Here is a 17,748-nt window from a genome sequence, read left to right on the forward strand (position 1 = left end):
GGAACAGTGATATCTAAGGAATAATGCTGCAAGAATATTTTTATGGGCATCTTTTTCTCAGCCACCTCTTTGGGCATTTTGCCTGTTGTGGCGTTGTATTTGTATTTGAATATAATCAGCAAAATCTTTCTTCAAATCAGGAAAAATTGAATGTTTATAGTGTGGTGATGAAAATCTCTATGAAGTTTCCGCTGAAGAATTCAGTAATGTTATATTGAAATCGTTGTATGCAGCGAGGGTGCTTGGTGAGAAACACATTCGAATACATTTAAATTTAGTAAGAATATATATTCAAACAACCATCTCATAGTTAATTATTTTGATCTGTTTTATTTTTTCAGTTGTTAATACAGCTATTTATGTTTGTATTTTATTTATTTCATAGTATTATTATTTTTTATTTTCATTTGTTTTTGCTTCATTTTATTAATCATTTAATATTTTAATTTCATTGTTATTCTTACTACCGCTATGTTAATTTTATTGATAGTTTTTGCATTTATTTATTCAATTTTTTTTTTTCATGTCTTTATCTTATCTATTGGATTTTTGTCTTTGTTATTTTATTTGTATTATCATTTTATTTTATTTCATTTAATTTTTTAATTATTCAAATTTTAACATTAGTTTTATTCGTTCTTTTGTTATTTTTTAATTCTTTATTTAATTTACTCATCGTAATTATTTTATCTATTTGATTTTTATTATGTTTGTGTAATCATTTTATTTTCATTGTTAGTTTTTTCACTCCTTTATTTTTTTTTCATCGTTACTATTTCATGTTTCATTTTTTCATTACTTTTGTTATTTTATTTATATTAGATTATTATTTTTAGTCGTTCAAAATTATTTATTTCTGTAATTATATCTTATTTTTATTGTTTTGAAGACTTATTTCGATTAATTTTTTTATATAAAACGTCATTTTTATTTTACTTTTTTAAAATTTGTTTTAAATCGTTTTTAATTCTCAATTTTTCTACAATGTTTCTTATTTTAAAACGATTCAGCGTTAACGGCAATACAGTAGATCGACAGCGAATTAGAAAAAAATTGTATGGTGAGAAGCAAGTTGGAAAAAATAGTTATAACGACTGACAAACAACATAATGCAAACTATTTACTGAGACAAGTCTGATATAAATAGAAGTTTGATTTGTAAATAAATTTGAGATTCTTAACTAGATATTTTTCTTTTTTCTAAATACATTGTTTTAGGATACGTTTGAAATCATAATACAATCAAATTGGAATAAAAGGAACTGCTAAAATTTTCGGATCCTTTCTTTGCACGGATGCCTTCTATGTGGTTGAACACTGTCAGCTAGAGGGATAAGTAAGAGAACATAAATACATCAGCGAATAACAGTGATAACAGGGGCGTAAAGACATGCTTTAAAGTCGTAACATAACGTCGTCAAAACACATATCATTGGGGGAAGGAAAGAGACGGGAAGTGCCGAGACAAGGTGAGAATTCTGGCAAAAACCGGAAATTAGGACAAAAGCCCCCTCTTAGATGGTGGAAACGCTCTGGAGTGAAATGTCCCGTTTTTTCAAAATATAGTCACTCGATACGTCTAGAAGCTTGTCAAAAATATTTACAGCGTCCGTAGTCCTCAATGATCCGTAGTCCCTAATTACCAATAGAAATAAGTCAACACAGAAGTAAAAAATAATGGCGATAAGACACAGGAAGTCTCTTAATAGAAAACAGTAGAGATAAGACACCGGAAGTCGTTTAATGAACAACAGATGTCACTTAATAAACACCGGAATTGAGATAAGACACCGGAAGTCGTTTAATGAGCAACAGATGTCACTTAATAAACACAGGAAGTCGTTTAATGAACAACAGATGTCACTTAATAAACACCGGAAGTCGGCATTCTGTAGAGATAAACAACGGAGGTCACCTAATAAACACCGGAAGTGCGATAAGACACCTCGTACTATATCTCACCACCGGAAGTATCTTAATAGAAAACATATGTCAATTAATAAACATCGGAAGTCGATAGCGATAAGACATTGGAGGTCAATAGCGATAAGGCAGCAACAGCCAGTAGCGATAAGACACCGGAAGTCATTTAATTAACAACAGCTGCCACTTAACACCGGAAAAGAGATAAGACACCGGAAGTGCGATAAGACACCTCGTACTATATCTCACCACCGGAAGTGTGACGTCACTTCCGGCGGTGGACCGGGGCCCATACTACTCTCATATATGTATATATTTCGCAGAAATTTCATGTATCGTTGGCCCTACTCACTGGGGGGGGGGAGATACTCTGTAGCGATACTATTGTATAGCAACCAATAATCCAGCTGATGGCGTTAGTCATCCATGATTGTCGCTGTGAATGCAGCGAGTGTATACTTATATATATATGTGTGTACTACGAACAGAGAGAGTCGAGACTTCTAAATGTCCGGATGTGTTTGTACTCAACTGCGATGTAAATAGTAAAGTTTGACCCATAGTAATTTTAATAGTAATAAATTTATATAATAAAGTATTTTAAATCAACATGTACAATATAGTGAATCCTTACACTATATATCTTTACATGTTTTTAAAAGATTTTTAAAAAAAAACTAGTCTGTCTTTTTTGAAAATAAGAAAGAAAAACTTGTAAAAGATGCTCAAAAAAAAAATCCAAGAGATATTATCAAGGACTTTGCAGGTAGAAAAAAAGGAGAGGAGAGACTTTCAATGTCCGATGTTTTCAAATATTTCAAATCATTATTTTGCCTGGAAGATTAGTTACTTCTGAAACAAAAATTCATTTAATGTGTTTTTTTTCATTTATAGATTCAATATATAGAGTAAAATATACTTTTAGGGACTGGGGGTGGGGGCACCAAAACCATTCAAGTGCTTAGGGCCTTCAAACGTTTTAATCCAGCTCTGAATGATGTTTCCAGAAGTAACTTAGTTCTATCATCCTGCATTGCATAGTTTTTATTTACAAAGCTTGGCAGCAAGTGTCACCTAGAATAATCAATTTGACTTGGAGTATATTTTGTGGCCAGATAGCGTTGCAAGCAGAGATTTTGAGGGTTTTGACACTGAGATTATACAGACAATACATATTTACGAAACTAGATTTTGCACTGGCATCATTTTCATTCATCTCTTTCGAATTATGGAATTTTTTTCAGTGTTAGTTTAATGATTGGGCGGAAATACGGGGGGGGGGGCAATGTCCTCAGCGTCGAAGGTAAAGCCGACTCATCCAATGTATTTTCACGCCTCCCCCAGCAATCATCGTGTCCCCCCAGACTTTCGTCTATCTCCACCTATGTTTTAATGATCCATTGGTTATGCACAGGATCTGTTGTGAAGTTCAAACTAGAAATCTTTGGAAAAGGATTAATTAATTTTACATTGATTCCTTTGGGAAAAATTATTTCGGTTTGTGAACAATTTGGTTTACGAGCGGACATGAGGAATGAATCAAGTTCATAAACCGAGGGTTGAATGTACGAGATATTGCTTCCGAAAAATAGCAAATGGTGGGAAATTAAGTACCATTACAAATCGCAAAAAGTTAAAATGGATTCTACGAAGAGAAAAGATTTCCTTACAAATATGTAAGACTAGCTGTTACTCGTGTGAATTTGGTAATCCGAAAATTATTCTTTGAGACCCCTTTAGGGAGTGAATTTTGAGAAATCCCTTCTTAGTAAGTCTTTGCATCATAAAATGAAGATACTGATCAAATTTCAAAATTATAGTTTCAACGGTTTTCACTCGGCATGATTTCTCCTCCCCCTTAAGGGTCGAATTTTGAAAAATCCCTTCTTAGTAAGTCTGTCATAAAATGAAACTAACGACCAATTTTCATAAATATTTCTCCAGCGGTTTCGGCTTGGCATGATTTTTCTGTATAACCTTTGAACCCCCTGAGGAATTGAATTTCGAAAAACCCTTTCTTAGTGGGTCTTTACTTCATAAAATAAAACTACTGACCGAATTTCATATTCATAACTCCAGTGGTTTTGGCTCAGCGATGATGAAGTCAGTCAGGACATGTCATTATATATATAGATGAATATTCATTTAAAGGACAAGAAATCACCATGGATAACGGAATCATTAATGAAATAAACAGAAGGATCAGGATTGAATGGAGCACTTTTGGCAAAAACTGTAATTCTGAAGAGTCACATACCATTATGTCTGAAAAGAAAAGTTTTTAACCAGTGTGGGCTACCAGCACTGACTTATGGAGCTGAAACATGGATACTCACAAGCAAGATGATACAAAGGCTACAGACAACGCAAAGGAGCATGGAAAGATGCATGTTAGGCATCACAAGAAGAGACAGAAAACGAATCACTTGGATAAGGAACCACACAAAGGTGCGTGATATCATGGAAAGAATCAAACATTTGAAATGGAAATCGGCTGGACATATTGCAAGAAGACAGGACAACAGATGGACCACAAGTATTCTAAAGTGGTACCTCCGTGGTGTTAAACGTTCGAGGTGGCGTCCCCATGCAAGATGGATTGACGAGATCAGGAAAGTGACAGGAGTCAACTGGATGGCTAAAGCATCAGACAGAGCAGAATGGAAAAATTTAGAGGAGACCTTCATCCAGCAGTGGATTGAAAATGGTTGTTGATGACGATTCATTTAAACAGCCATAATTATATCATAATATAATTTATAAGTTAAGAAAATAATTTTAGTCCTTGATATAAGTGAAAAATGAAAATTAAAGTAAGTTTTGTTGAATATACGAGACATTTCCTAAGAAAAGTCGGGATCAAAGCTGCAATAAGAGTTACTTTAGGTCAGCTTTGAACGGGATGATCAAAATTATAGGAAAATGTGGGCCCACGTGGTCACTAATTGCATTGTATCAGAGTCCGTATCTCCCGTTAGATGGTCATTCTCAGAAGAATACAAAAGCAGGGGCCGTTCAAGTATTACGTAAGTAAATTTTTAACCATTTTTGACCTCCCCCCTTGTCAGCAAAATTTCGTCATCAGCTCTGCCCCTCTGAATCCTAACTCATATTTTCATAAAGGGTGGTTGCTGACGTAAACATTATCCAAACCCCCCCTTGTCATCAAAAGTCAGCAAATCGGAAACCCCCCTCCCCCACATCGATGATGACGTAATACTTGAATGACCCCGTAGCATCTGGTCAAAAGTGATCAACGGTACAATACCTATAACGTTTCCTGTATAATGTGTGTGGGGCAATAAATATCCGAACTGACAACTGAATCGGGTAGTAGCAGTACAGGGTAGGCGAGAAGTCTTGGCTAAATTTTAAAAATTAATACAAAAATCAACCACTTGACATAGAAAGGTGCGGTTTGAACTAAAATACTTATCACTTATCTCATGAATTAGAGTTTTTCTCTCAGATTAAAAAAAATGTTAAAAATTTAACTCACAGATGAGAGATGACGCTGTTTTACGAAAAAAATCAACATTATGGCCACCGCGGTCTCCAGATTTAACCGTTTGCGGTCCTATGTCGAGGTGCACTCGACAAACGAATCAACGACGATTCGAACTCAAAAAAAATTGAAGTGAGGCCGTGTCATAGAGACAACCGCATTTCTGACGTGAATACGTTTTTTGTGCCTTGAATCGCGTGGTGGGTGCTGATATAATTGCTTCGTCGATTATGATATAATTGCAAGCTAACAAACGGTACTAATGTCGTCCATTTTCATTGTGAACGGCTCGAGATATAGCGGAAAACAATTTGTTACGAATCGGGGCAGCGGGCCAGATGCCCAGACAGGAACAGACATTAAAACCGGAGAGATATCATTGAATGCACCTTTGCAGTGTGTATCTGAGGTACCTTTGCAGTGTGCATCTGAGGTACCATTGCTTTTGATGTGCGTTGCGTACTTCCTGAGATATGAGCGGAGCGTTTAAAGAATTTCATCACGCATTTTTTTGGGAATGCCCGCAGTATCCTCAGATGATTTAAAAGACGTATTCACATGAAAACCATACTTCACAGTTATAGCGACTCTTAGGATTAAAGGAAGGCCCCGGTGAATTTGACTTCTCAGTAAAACTTAAAAGTTATTCAAAAAACGTAAGGAAAAAGAAAACATTCATGAGCCTTTATTGCGGGAGAGGGCGCTACAAAGTGCGAACTGTACCAACGAAGTACCGAAAAAACCTTTAGACCACCAAGCCCCACATAATTTTTTCTTGTGAAGATGTGTGAAAGACAAAGTTTGTCACACGTATAACCAACATCGAGAAACTGAAGAAAAGAATCAGAAATGATCAAGACTCTTCCGCAATCGATGTTAGCACATAACACGGGTTGAAATTGAATATCGTTCGGAAGAAACCCAAGATAGAGGTGTACTGATTTTGGAATTTAGTAATTTAGTTTCATGCAACGCGAATCGCGTAAAAAACATCAACTTTTAACTTCGTGTCAAATTTTGTGTGTTAGTAGAGTTTTTTTTGTGGTACACCGTCATCTGCGAGTGAAATTTTGAACTATTTTTTTTTATTCATGAATAAAACAAACTCTGGGCCATGATAACGAACCGCTTCTGCGAATGAATAGATATGATATCAGTATGACGATAGTGCAAACCACAGATTTTACATTTTGGAACATGCAAGGGAGCTTTGTTCTATTGAAACAAAAACTGTCTGAAAGTCCGATTTTATGAGAGATGCCTCCATAAAATAGAAATTCTGCCGAAACGGTTCTTGATATAGCTATATTTTTAAGATATAGCTCTATGGCGTCATATAACTATTCGATTGACATTTGTCGCAAATTGGTCATTTCATCGTTCACTAGGGGAAATCAGTCGTGAACCCAGTTTACTAACAGCCAATTCCGGGAATGGTATTTCTTTTATGCCTCCTCACCAAGAGGTTAGTGTACCAACCATTGGGACTTTTTGTGGAAGCCATATGCTTTGCAGTGGTCTAGGTGAGGTCAAAACATTTAAAATTGCCGCATAATACAACAAACAAAATAACCTAACAAGTTGTTTGCTTTCGAATTTGGAAGACAGATGGCATCACTTCTTAAAAAACATAACAGGCATTTTTCAGAAACAAACTAGACGTTAGGTACACAGCACATTGCACGTGCTGTGCCGCAATTTATACCCCGATTCATTAGAAGTTTCTCAGAGGAATGTTTACGAGGTGCATGTATGTATGGTTTAGTAGAAGTGGTGGTATAGGTGCGATCTCTCTTACTCAAGTAGTATCTCTAATCGATAGACCTTGTCCGAAGACAAGGACTTGGCTGATTTTTAATTCACGAAACCTCAATAAGGCTTTTGGTATATTAGGCGATTGGATGCGTTATCAATCTGGGCTATACAGTGCCATTACTGGCGTCACGAAATATTTAATGACATTCAATTTGTCGAACTGAATAATAATTCGGAAACTAGGTATAAAAAGCTTTGACTAACCTTTCAATAAAATTGCTGGTGAAAAACGATGAATGCCTTCCACTATAGAAAGACCAAGGTAAGTGTTATTGTAAATCCTTAGCCCATCAATCAAGTCAAACTGATATTTCGTATCTAGTTGCATACCTGACGCTAGAATAAAAATATAAATTATGATCATACCATAACACAAAATGAATAAAAAGTGATAAAAAAATTATCGCAATTTCTCGAAAGAACACCGCATTATCATGAGCACTTCACTTGCCAAGTATTGCCTATATCTGAAACTGGTAAGAAAGGTCACGTCGCATCTGTAAAAAGATGTCCTGATAGAATCCCAAAATCGGTCAGTTTGGTAGCGTGTTTCTTCTTGCAAAATTACTTTTCATTTCACCTTGAAATTGCGTGTTGAAATTCGAGGGGATATCTTAAGGCCGCTACACACTACTCTGACGTGACGTGGGACCACGTCACGTCATTTAAAACTAATATTTCTTCTCAATGGTTCTAAACCACCCCCCCCCTTAGAGCCAAGATTATAGTGTTTATTTTGCAGGAAAAAAGTAAAAGTAAACAGGAAAAAATCTGAAATCCCCCCCCCCCCCTCGAGAAAATTCTGCGTACGCCTATGAACATCACTACTGCAGCTCGTCTGGCGCTACCTATCATTTGTGGCAAGAACTTTGTTCCCCACCCTATACAAGTTTTGAATACGTAAATGCCATGGCTTTCTTTCAGACATTATGGTAATTACAAGGGCTAAGATTTTTGTGACCTAAGAACCGACAGAATATGCTCCACAAAAAATGCATTTATGTCCTAAAAAAACTAGAAATATGTCATGAAAACCTAAAAATATTCTTTTATAAATAGGCTGACCATATTTCCTCGGCAATTGCAGTAAATCTCCAATCATTGTCAAAAATGATGACAAAGGCGCACACACACAAATGAAATTGCCAATAGTTGCTAATTTCACCGAGAAACAGCCAATCATTGCCAAAAACGATGTCAGTGGTAAGTAAAATCGCCAAATGCGTTAAATTAAGCTAGGGAAGTGTGAGAGAGCTCGGAGGGGGGGGGGGAATCAGTCTTCATTGCTATGAATGCTCCACAATATAATATGCCTTAAATTCTGAAGGTCATAAAAAATGCCCTTAAATTACTGAAAATCATGAAAACATGTTCGAATATGCAAAATGCATAAAAAATATGCATTTTGCATATTCGAAGTCATGGAAATCTTAGCCCTAGTAATTACGATGAGATACTGCAAAAGAGATATAGACGTAAAATAAAGCAGTAGTCATCGTCACTGTACTACTGTTATCATTGCGAGAATATTTCACCCACCCAAAATTTAAAATATGTTTTCCCTGCTTAAATGCTGACACAAAGAAAAAACGCCCTTGAAGGGTTATATCCTGGAGCAGAGTAATTTCGCTGTCTTCCCCAGTAATGAGTAAGAGAACTGGAAATAAAGAAAAGGAAAAAAATCTAAAATATCTCTTCAGTTCAAATTTTTTTCTTCTCACCTAACGACACACTTGCTGGATACATCGCTAAAAGCTAAATTTGAATGTCTACACTTCAATTGACCACCAACAATTACTTAAAAAAAAATTACAACTGCTCCAATAAATTTCCCCTAAAAATAAAGCTGTCGCGATATTTTAACAAGCGTAACCAAACTCCCACATAAAAAATTTATATGCTTATTAAACAATCTTTGTGAAGAGAGATATATTTTTTAAAATGCATCAAAACCTTAAAAAAATTCATTTAAACGAAAAAATCGATTCTCTTCCCTTTCGATTGATTTTGATTTCAATTAACAAAATTGATCCCAAGTCCTCGTTTTTACGTTAAGAGAATCTGACTGAATCAAATCAAAAGTAGTTTTTGAAATACGCGATTATTTTACGCAAAAATGAAATGTGGAATGGTTGCGCAGAAGGTCAAGTTAATAAACCATCTAAGCCTCTAAGGTAGTGTTTCCTACCCAGCGGCCCACTTTAGAAAATATATATTTTTTTCTCTCGTGGCTCGCCTGTCTTACCCATTGTCTCCCACCCTCATCTAGGAGTAGACCTTGCTACGTATTGAATTTATCGAGTACCATAATCCGGGGCTACTTCGCACCTGCAGGGGTCACGTCGCACCAATCATGAAAAAAGTGTACGTTACCTAGCGGATATTCTAATGAATATTTCCAAGCAGTTTAGATTCTGCCAGACAGGGGACATTATCGGTCAACTCATGTACAGTATTTGAGTTACGAATGCATCCGCTATTTCGGATACCGTTAGCTAAACATGTTTGTGCTGCTCGATTTCAGCTAGAACTTTTGTCAAGAAAAAGTTATATTTTCAGTTACAAAATGGTAAATGCATCACCAACTCTAATACATGAGTTGACAGATAAAATCTTGTAGAGCAGAATCGAAACTGTTTGGAAATATTCATCACAATAGCCACTAAGTAACGGTGAATCTTTTTTCAGGACTTATGCAAAGTTACCCCTGTAGGTGCAAAGTAGCCCCAGATTACGATAAGTTTATAGTGAATTTCTTTTTCATAAATAAGATTGGTCTTCTGATCACTTGGTGAGAGTTTTAAGTGAGCTTGTCTTATTTTAGTCGCACTTATCATGCGACTAATTTCCAGCTAGAAGCAGTGATAAACAAAAACTTGAACCATTTAAAAATGAACTAGGGAATATTTGTGTGTGTGATAAAAATTGGTACTGTAATATTTAAAATGAAAGATATTTCGTAAATAATATAAAAAACTGAAAATAGTTAATTTTTTTATTTCAAGTTTTTTTTAAAATGAAATGATTTTAAAAATGAAGTATTTCTATAAACGACTTTTATTTACAACAAATTAAATGCAGAAAGAACTACTTTTAAATAAGTAGTTATCAAATTAAATGAAATAAACTATGTGTGTTTAACCCTTTCAGACCCGAGCGTTCATTTTTTTTTGAATTTTCAAGATGTTTTGCATTTTTGATACTCAAAAAATACAGAGAAATTATAATTAAAAATCCCGTAATCATCCGAATACAGCCAAAGTTTCAGGATATCTTAATAAGACCACGGGGGAAGAGATTTATACAATAAAAAAGTGTTCAATTTTTGACCACCAGGTAAATAAGGGGAGCTTTTTTATTGAATTTTCCTTTTGAATTCCTTTCCTCCCATGGTCCATACAGCGTATATATTAAGTTTCGATGGAATACCTCCATCAGAACTGGCGCTTCATAGGTCTGTAGTTTCAGTATACAGTACATTAAAAACATGAATGTCAGCAAATATTTTTGTTCAACTTTTCAATTGTTTTCGTGAATAAATAATTCACTTCGTCCCAATTTTTTTAGCCAAGATGATGCAGGGTACATTCATTTTTACATAGTTTTTTTTCGAATTTTATTGCTAAATTTTATGGAATAAATCACACTTATCCGGAGGTACTTTCTCCTGGAAGCCATCTGAAAACTCTCAACTCTAAGTGCTGCCCTCTGAGAGGAAAGCTTCCCAAGTTCATATATTCACCATATTTTTAACTCAAGACTTAACTTAAGCCCTAACTTAAAGGATTATGTAAGCCCTGAGGTTAAAAGAAAAAAAAATTCTACAGTGAAAAAGCAACCACCAAATTTATGCATGCAGGGTCTGAAAGGGTTAATAAATGAACTAAAAAAAGATAATTTTTAAAATGCAGTAAACTGTTCTATTTCCAAAAGAAAAGTAAATAAAACTATTTCTCTGGAGTTGAACGAATGATCGTTTATAGAAACATGCATTAATACAAATTTTTAATAACAAAATATTACCAGTAAGGAAGTTTCTTTGGATGATAATGAGTACTATATATATACAAGGTGATTATAAAAAAACTATCCCGACACATGGGCCCCTAACTATCATACCATTCACAGAAACTGAATGAAATTTTGGCATAAGGTATTTTGATGTATGCGCTCAAGAATGATATGGAAAACAACAGTGTCACTAACAGTTACGGTTACAGTGAGAAAATTTCGAAAATATCAAATGGCAACACCAAGTTTTTTGTATCTGAATGTGATCTCCATTGTGAAAAACACTAAATAGCGTTCGAACGGCAACTTTAGCATGAAAATCACCGGCGGTAGATAAGCTAAAAGTGAGGACAACCAATAAGGACAGAGAAGCAGCATAAAATAAAGCATTTTATTGTGTTTCACAAATTTCCCACATGACCTTGTGGAGGACTAATCAGGCTAGGATCGAAGAAACGGTGTGACGAATGAAACGAACATTAATGCTCTGGTGCACGGCAAAGTCATTTTTACTTTTTCCTTGCCTAGCTCCGGGGATTTTCGTGCTACAGGTGCCATTCCAACGCTATTTAGTGTTTTTCAGTATGGAGATCGCATTCAGATACAAAAAACTTGGTGTTGCCATTTGATATTTTCGAAATTTTCTCACTGTAACCGTAACTGTTAGAGTGACACTGTTGTTTTCCATATCATTCTTGAGCGCATACCTCAAAATACCTTATGCCAAAATTTCATTCAGTTTCTGTGAATGGTATGATAGTTAGGGGCCCATAACAAGACTCTGGCTCTGTAGAAGCTTAAGAATAAATAGTTTTTGTTCATATTCACTATAGCTGGTGCTGGTTTGGCACACTGGTCCTTGGGGGGGGGGGAATTCACTCTCTCTTCCTTTGATCACTCGCGCTAAATTTCGGATGAGAATGGTGTATGCCAAAATTCACACTCAACCCATGACCAAGTACAGTAATTTTTTCCTCTTGTTCTGTAATTTTGTTATCAATATTATTTGTCGTTAACGAGTTTCATCCAGCAGGATCGTAAATACAATTTTTATGAGGAGGGGCAAACATGATTTTGCCACCCTCGCCACTTAAATCCTGACGATTTTGTAACTATTTTTGTTCCCTAATATTTGTCACCTCCAAAGTTTGGCGCCCGGGGAGAAAGGGAATAAGAAAATGCAGAAACGTTAAAAAAAATAAACAAGAAAATAAAATAAGGAAGTGAATGTATTTGATGAGACGAGAAAATGGAAACATTTTAAAACTACACAAGTAAAATCAAATAAAATAAAAACATCTAAAAAAAACGGGGGTATTTATTAAAAAGAGGCGTATGAAACTAAAATCACGTAAGCAACGCAACAATAAATTAAAATAAAATAAAGGGTTAAAAGCATAGCATCGAACATGTGGACAGAGATCATGATTTTTTTTAACTCTGCCTTGAACTGATGAACTGTAGTCTTCCTCACAATCTCACCAGGCGACGAGTTCCATAGACGAGTTTGTACGAATGAAAAGTGACGATACCTTATATTATTTCGGCAGAATGGAATTCTGATGGTAAATTCGTGAGCTTTCGTTGAGTTGATGTAAGTACGTATAAGAGGATCGACTGATATGAATGTTAGTCCTCCCTGTATTTTGTAGAGCAATATTAGATCAAGAAAGAGTCGGCACCAGTCCAATTAGTGTTGATCCACGTGTTCGCCTCTATAAAATTTCTCGCGTAGACTCTGGTAGGCTTTTAGTGAACCTTTTTTGTGGTGGTTCAAGCATTCAATATCTCCTACCGGTAGGGAGAACATACAGGAGCAGCATATTCTAGAATAGCCCTTACAAAAGTGTTAAATGCCTGAAAAGTGTGAAGTTGCTACATTTACGATACGTACGAAAAATCAGATACGATAGTTTCTTGGCACGCATTGCGATTTAACCATAAAGGCTTGAAAATTCAGAAATGTATTGAAGGGCGTCACGGAGGTCACGGTGTTCACCGACTGATCGAAGGTAGACGTTACCGATAGAATACTGGCAGCTTCGATTGCTGTGTTCAAAGTTTGATAACAAAAGAGGGACGGTGGTTTTTTTCTCTTGTTTTAGTAGTAGTATTATGCGTACAGTAATAGAAAAAAAATTTCTCTTCATTGTTTTTATATTATTCTAGATTTCAGGGGGAAACAAAATCGCACAAAAAATATTCTTGAAAACAGGTGACAATTTCTAGAAAGGTTAGTGATTTTCTCTGTAGCAGTTATAATGTGGATCAGAGAAATTTCTAACTGCTTAAAGGGGTAAATACAATATAGTGGAAGTAAATGATAGGAACACGCAGGCGCAAGTGAAAGGTACAATTTTTTTATAAACCCGGCCAAATACTTCGTGCGAATAAGACTTTTCATGTATAACATTCCTTTTTCAAAAATAAAATTTCAATCAAATAACATTTTTAAGGTTAAATATAAACTTGGTAACAGGAGCGATGAATTTTGTTTGACAGAAAAATAAAGAGATTTGAAAAAAGGAGTATAAATAACATTAATTCAATTTTTTACTTCTTTTAAAGTTTTTCGAAAATCTAATTATATTGATTACTTCATTAGATAACTTTTACTTTTTAACACTTTGCGGTGCAGAGGTTTTTTCGGCATTTCGTTGGTACAATTCATACCAAGGCCCTTGGATGTTTGTCTCTGCAGTTTTTGAGCTCTGCCACGAGTTCTGTTCTATCAAAAGGGGCTATTTTAACGAAAAAGTATTGTTGTTTCCCGATGCTACCTACGTCAAGTATACCTCGACATTGGACCAAATTTTGACGTGAATACGTTCTTTGGGCCTATCTTTGCGTGGTAGGTACTGACAATGAAATTAGTATCATAGGATTTGTCCCTGAAATAAATAGCTAACAAACGATACCGAAGTTTCTATCTAAAGTTCTATTTGCGTTGCGAATTTCCGGAGATATAGTGTAAAACAATTTCGTTACCAGTGCGAGCCACGTGTCTGGTGTTCAGACAGGAAGATGTATGAAAATCCGTAGGGTATCATCGGATTCGTCTTGGGAATATCTAACAGATTACATCATTGCCTTTTATTTGCGTCGTGGACCTCCTGAGATGTAGCGAAAACAATTTCGTTATGAAAGCGGGCCGCGAGCCTGTCAGACCAGATAATGCCCGGGCTCTGTTCCTTCCGTGATATTAGTACTCTACATGAGTGGGTTGGGGAGGACCGGACTGGGGAGTGTATGTATGCTTGTATGTTGCATGCTTTTTATGCTCTGGTTTCAGCTATCAGACTTCCAGCCAGAAGAGACAGCAGTGGAGTGGCGTGGGGCCTCGGTGGGGGTGGATCTTGCGAGTCGGGGATACCCGCTGGGCCCGGATACTGGGAGAGTTTTTCCAGCATGGCCCAGCTGCAAGGTGAACTGCTTATATACCGCAAGGGACAGAGCGGGGGGCAATGTTTGGTGTTGGTGGACTGAGGAGTGGCCGGCCAGGGCGCCCGTCAGAGAATCTCACCAGCGAGTCTTCCCCTTCCTAGTGATGCTCAGACCGGAAGAGGTATCAAAACCAGAGTAGCGTCATTGGATTTGTCTCAAAAATGCCTATCGGATGACACCATTAGCTTCTGTTTGCGTTGCGAACCTCACGAAATGTAGCGTAAAATAATTTCATTACGAAAGCGGGCCGCGAGCCTGGTGCCCAGATCGGAAGAAATATTAAAACCAGTGTGCCATTCTTGGGTTTGCGTTAACGAAATCTACCAAAGCCTCCTAGATACTTTTAGGCGGCTTTGGATCTACCCACAGACATCAACACTGATATATATTCTAAAAACTTCCCGAGGTATGAGCGTTCAAAATTATTTCGTTTCGGAACATTTTGCGAATGCACCTGGTATCGTCAGATGATTTAATAGACGTCAAAAAGTAACATTGATGGTAGCAACTTAAGAAATAATTATACAGTACCACTTTAAACAGGAATAAACTGGAATTTGTGTTTGAACATTATTTAAATTGACGGTACTAAAGCTAATGTAAAGGGAGAAAATTTTTCTTGACAGGACTTTAACCCTCTATGGTTCCATGTATATTCAAATATACATGGTCAAAAAGAAAACCCATTATATTAATTTTTCTCAACTTTTTTAGCGTTTTAGGAAGTACAGTATGCCACAACTTTTAATCGAACGATGGCGGTATCTTGGGTTCTATTTATTGTAAAAAAAAAAAGAAAGGAAAGAAGAAAGAAAAAGAAAAAAAAATGTTTAAATATGAAGCTCATAACTTTACTGAAATGGGCAATTATTGTTTTAAGTATACGGTGATACGATATGTCATTCATTCAGTTTTTCAAACATTTTTTTTAAGTATTCGAGTAAACAACCAAACAACGAAATTTTGAAATTTTTCACTATTTCAGAAATTCGTTTCATTCCTTAGACAACATTCATGAATTGAAATAAATAGGGTTGATGCTGGAAGTTGTCAGAAATTTAATCAAATTTCTTTGTGTGAACATTTGAATTTTCAAAAACCTCCATTAATGTTTTGCTTCCGAAGCAAAAGGGCTGTTTTGAGAAAAAAATGGTTTATCTTGTTATTGGGAAATTTCTCCTCGTGAAATCGCAGCTTAACATGCAAATGATCTTACCTATATATATAAAGCAATAGCGTATACACATGTTTTTGGTTAAAAATCTTGGAACCTGTGAGATGGCTCCAAAACTGGAGAATTTATCAAAAGAACGAATAGTGTCATTATACCAGGCCGGATATTCAATGGCTCAGATTTCCAGTATGCTGAATATCAGTAAGTCGACGGTGCATTTATGGATTTGTCGGTAAGCATATACACTCCTTTAAAAAATGGTTTAAACTTATTTGAATATGTGATACGTTGAAGCGAAAACCAAAATTTAACAGCAGTAATGTGTGTGTTTTTCTTAATCTCTTAGGCCGGTATTACTATAAAAGTTTTGTAAAAGTGCTTTGATAAAACTTGAAAAATACAACCAATAAACTGATCAGTTGGACAAGCTTGAATGTAACCCATCAGCTTATTCGTTGTATTTTTCAAGTTTAATACAAGCACTTTCATAAAACTTGTATAGTGTAATACCGGCCTTAGACATGGAGATACTGGTTCTTTAGAGAGACGGGGTGTTGCCGGCCGATTACATGCATCGAGTCATCAAGAAACTCATGCTGTGGTCGCTACAGTTGCTGTTGAGTCAAGACGTCAAATACAAAGAGAGCTTAATCTGCCGGTGTGTTTTTTACCAGTGTTAAAAACTATTTACCAGATACTCCGTGGTTATACCAGAATATTTCGTACCCAAACATAATTCTAGATTTTCAAAAGAAGAAACTGCTATTTTAATATATATACAATATAGGAGTATTATACTTAATGTGTGTGTCATAAATGCTTTCCAATTTTAAATATTTGCCATAATCTAGCATTGGCTATACAATCTCCATTTTTCTAACCAATCACTAAAATGTTTAAAAAAATTAAAAAATAATGCAGACGAAGTATTACCGTTTTCATTTAATCCGGGCAATATTTATATATATTTTTTTAATTTAAAAAATAACCGTAATTGTAAAATAAAAATATAAAGTATTTTAAAATAGTAAAATTAAAACTGATTTACAAGTTAAAAGAAATACGAATTCCAAAAATGGTATTTAAATATTTGAAGAATCATTATCTACAATAAACCCTTGTGACGACAAACGCCATTTCAAATACAAAACATTAGCTATAATAGTCTATTTTTGCTTTAGAAGTGGTTGTTGATTGAAAAGAATTTCTGAATGAAATTAAACGAGTTGTCTAGGCTATATTTTACTTCTCTTACAGGTGTGTATCCAAAACGTAAGGAATACTTTGAGGGAGGCATCTATCCATAGCTACGTTGCTGCCCGTAAGCCCGCGTTATCAACTAATGAAATACAGTAAAGGCTTTTGTTTTCTCAGTCACATCCAATGGACTGCAGCAGAATGGAAATCAGTTCTTTTTACTGACGAAAGCTGCATCCAGTCTTTCTGTAGTAAGAAACAGAGTATATAGACCAAGAAATTTACATTGTCGGTCTCAATACGTCCAAAGTTGTGGACGTAGTGGCAGAAAATCTATCTGTATGGTCTTGTGTTTCTGCTCACAACATTGGCCCTCTGAGTCTTATTTCAGAACGACTGAATGCATATTCATAGTGATATTCTAGCGCACAGTATGATTCCCGAAGTATTGGATAACCATTTTCCAGATGGCTTTTTCCACTTCCAGCAGGTAACATATTCATAGAAATGTCGCCAAGATAAATCATAAATGTGATAATTTTATCTTATATTATTTATATCTTATATTATTATTATTTTTTTTTTTCTGCTAAAGTTGTTTTTTTCATGTTTGAAATCTTTTTCAGGATAAGTAATCCATAAAAGTGGTTTGGTTGGATAGAGGAAAATGGTATCCAAG

The 17,748-nt window shown here is 35.5% G+C and overlaps 1 protein-coding gene across 4 annotated transcripts in view; it reads right to left on the bottom strand.

Annotated features, from left to right (window-relative positions):
* Positions 1-17,748, bottom strand: part of LOC149080216 (protein kinase C-binding protein NELL2-like) — a 192,184-nt gene that overhangs the window by 129,553 nt on the left and 44,883 nt on the right. For 2 of the 4 annotated variants that reach the window (XM_089239276.1, XM_089239273.1), the window contains exon 2: positions 7,448-7,579. The exons of 1 other annotated variant lie outside the window; for it this stretch is intronic. In XM_089239276.1, the coding sequence (XP_089095402.1) occupies positions 7,448-7,579 (132 nt within the window). Of the gene's footprint in view, positions 1-7,447; positions 7,580-17,748 lie in introns of those variants that run through there. One more of the 4 variants, XM_089239281.1, reaches the window with a different exon arrangement.

Source organism: Pholcus phalangioides, unplaced genomic scaffold (assembly GCF_987345545.1).
Source record: "Pholcus phalangioides strain wild (caught in Gottingen) unplaced genomic scaffold, Ppha-v1.0 ptg000011l_1, whole genome shotgun sequence".
Classification (NCBI taxonomy): domain Eukaryota; kingdom Metazoa; phylum Arthropoda; class Arachnida; order Araneae; family Pholcidae; genus Pholcus; species Pholcus phalangioides.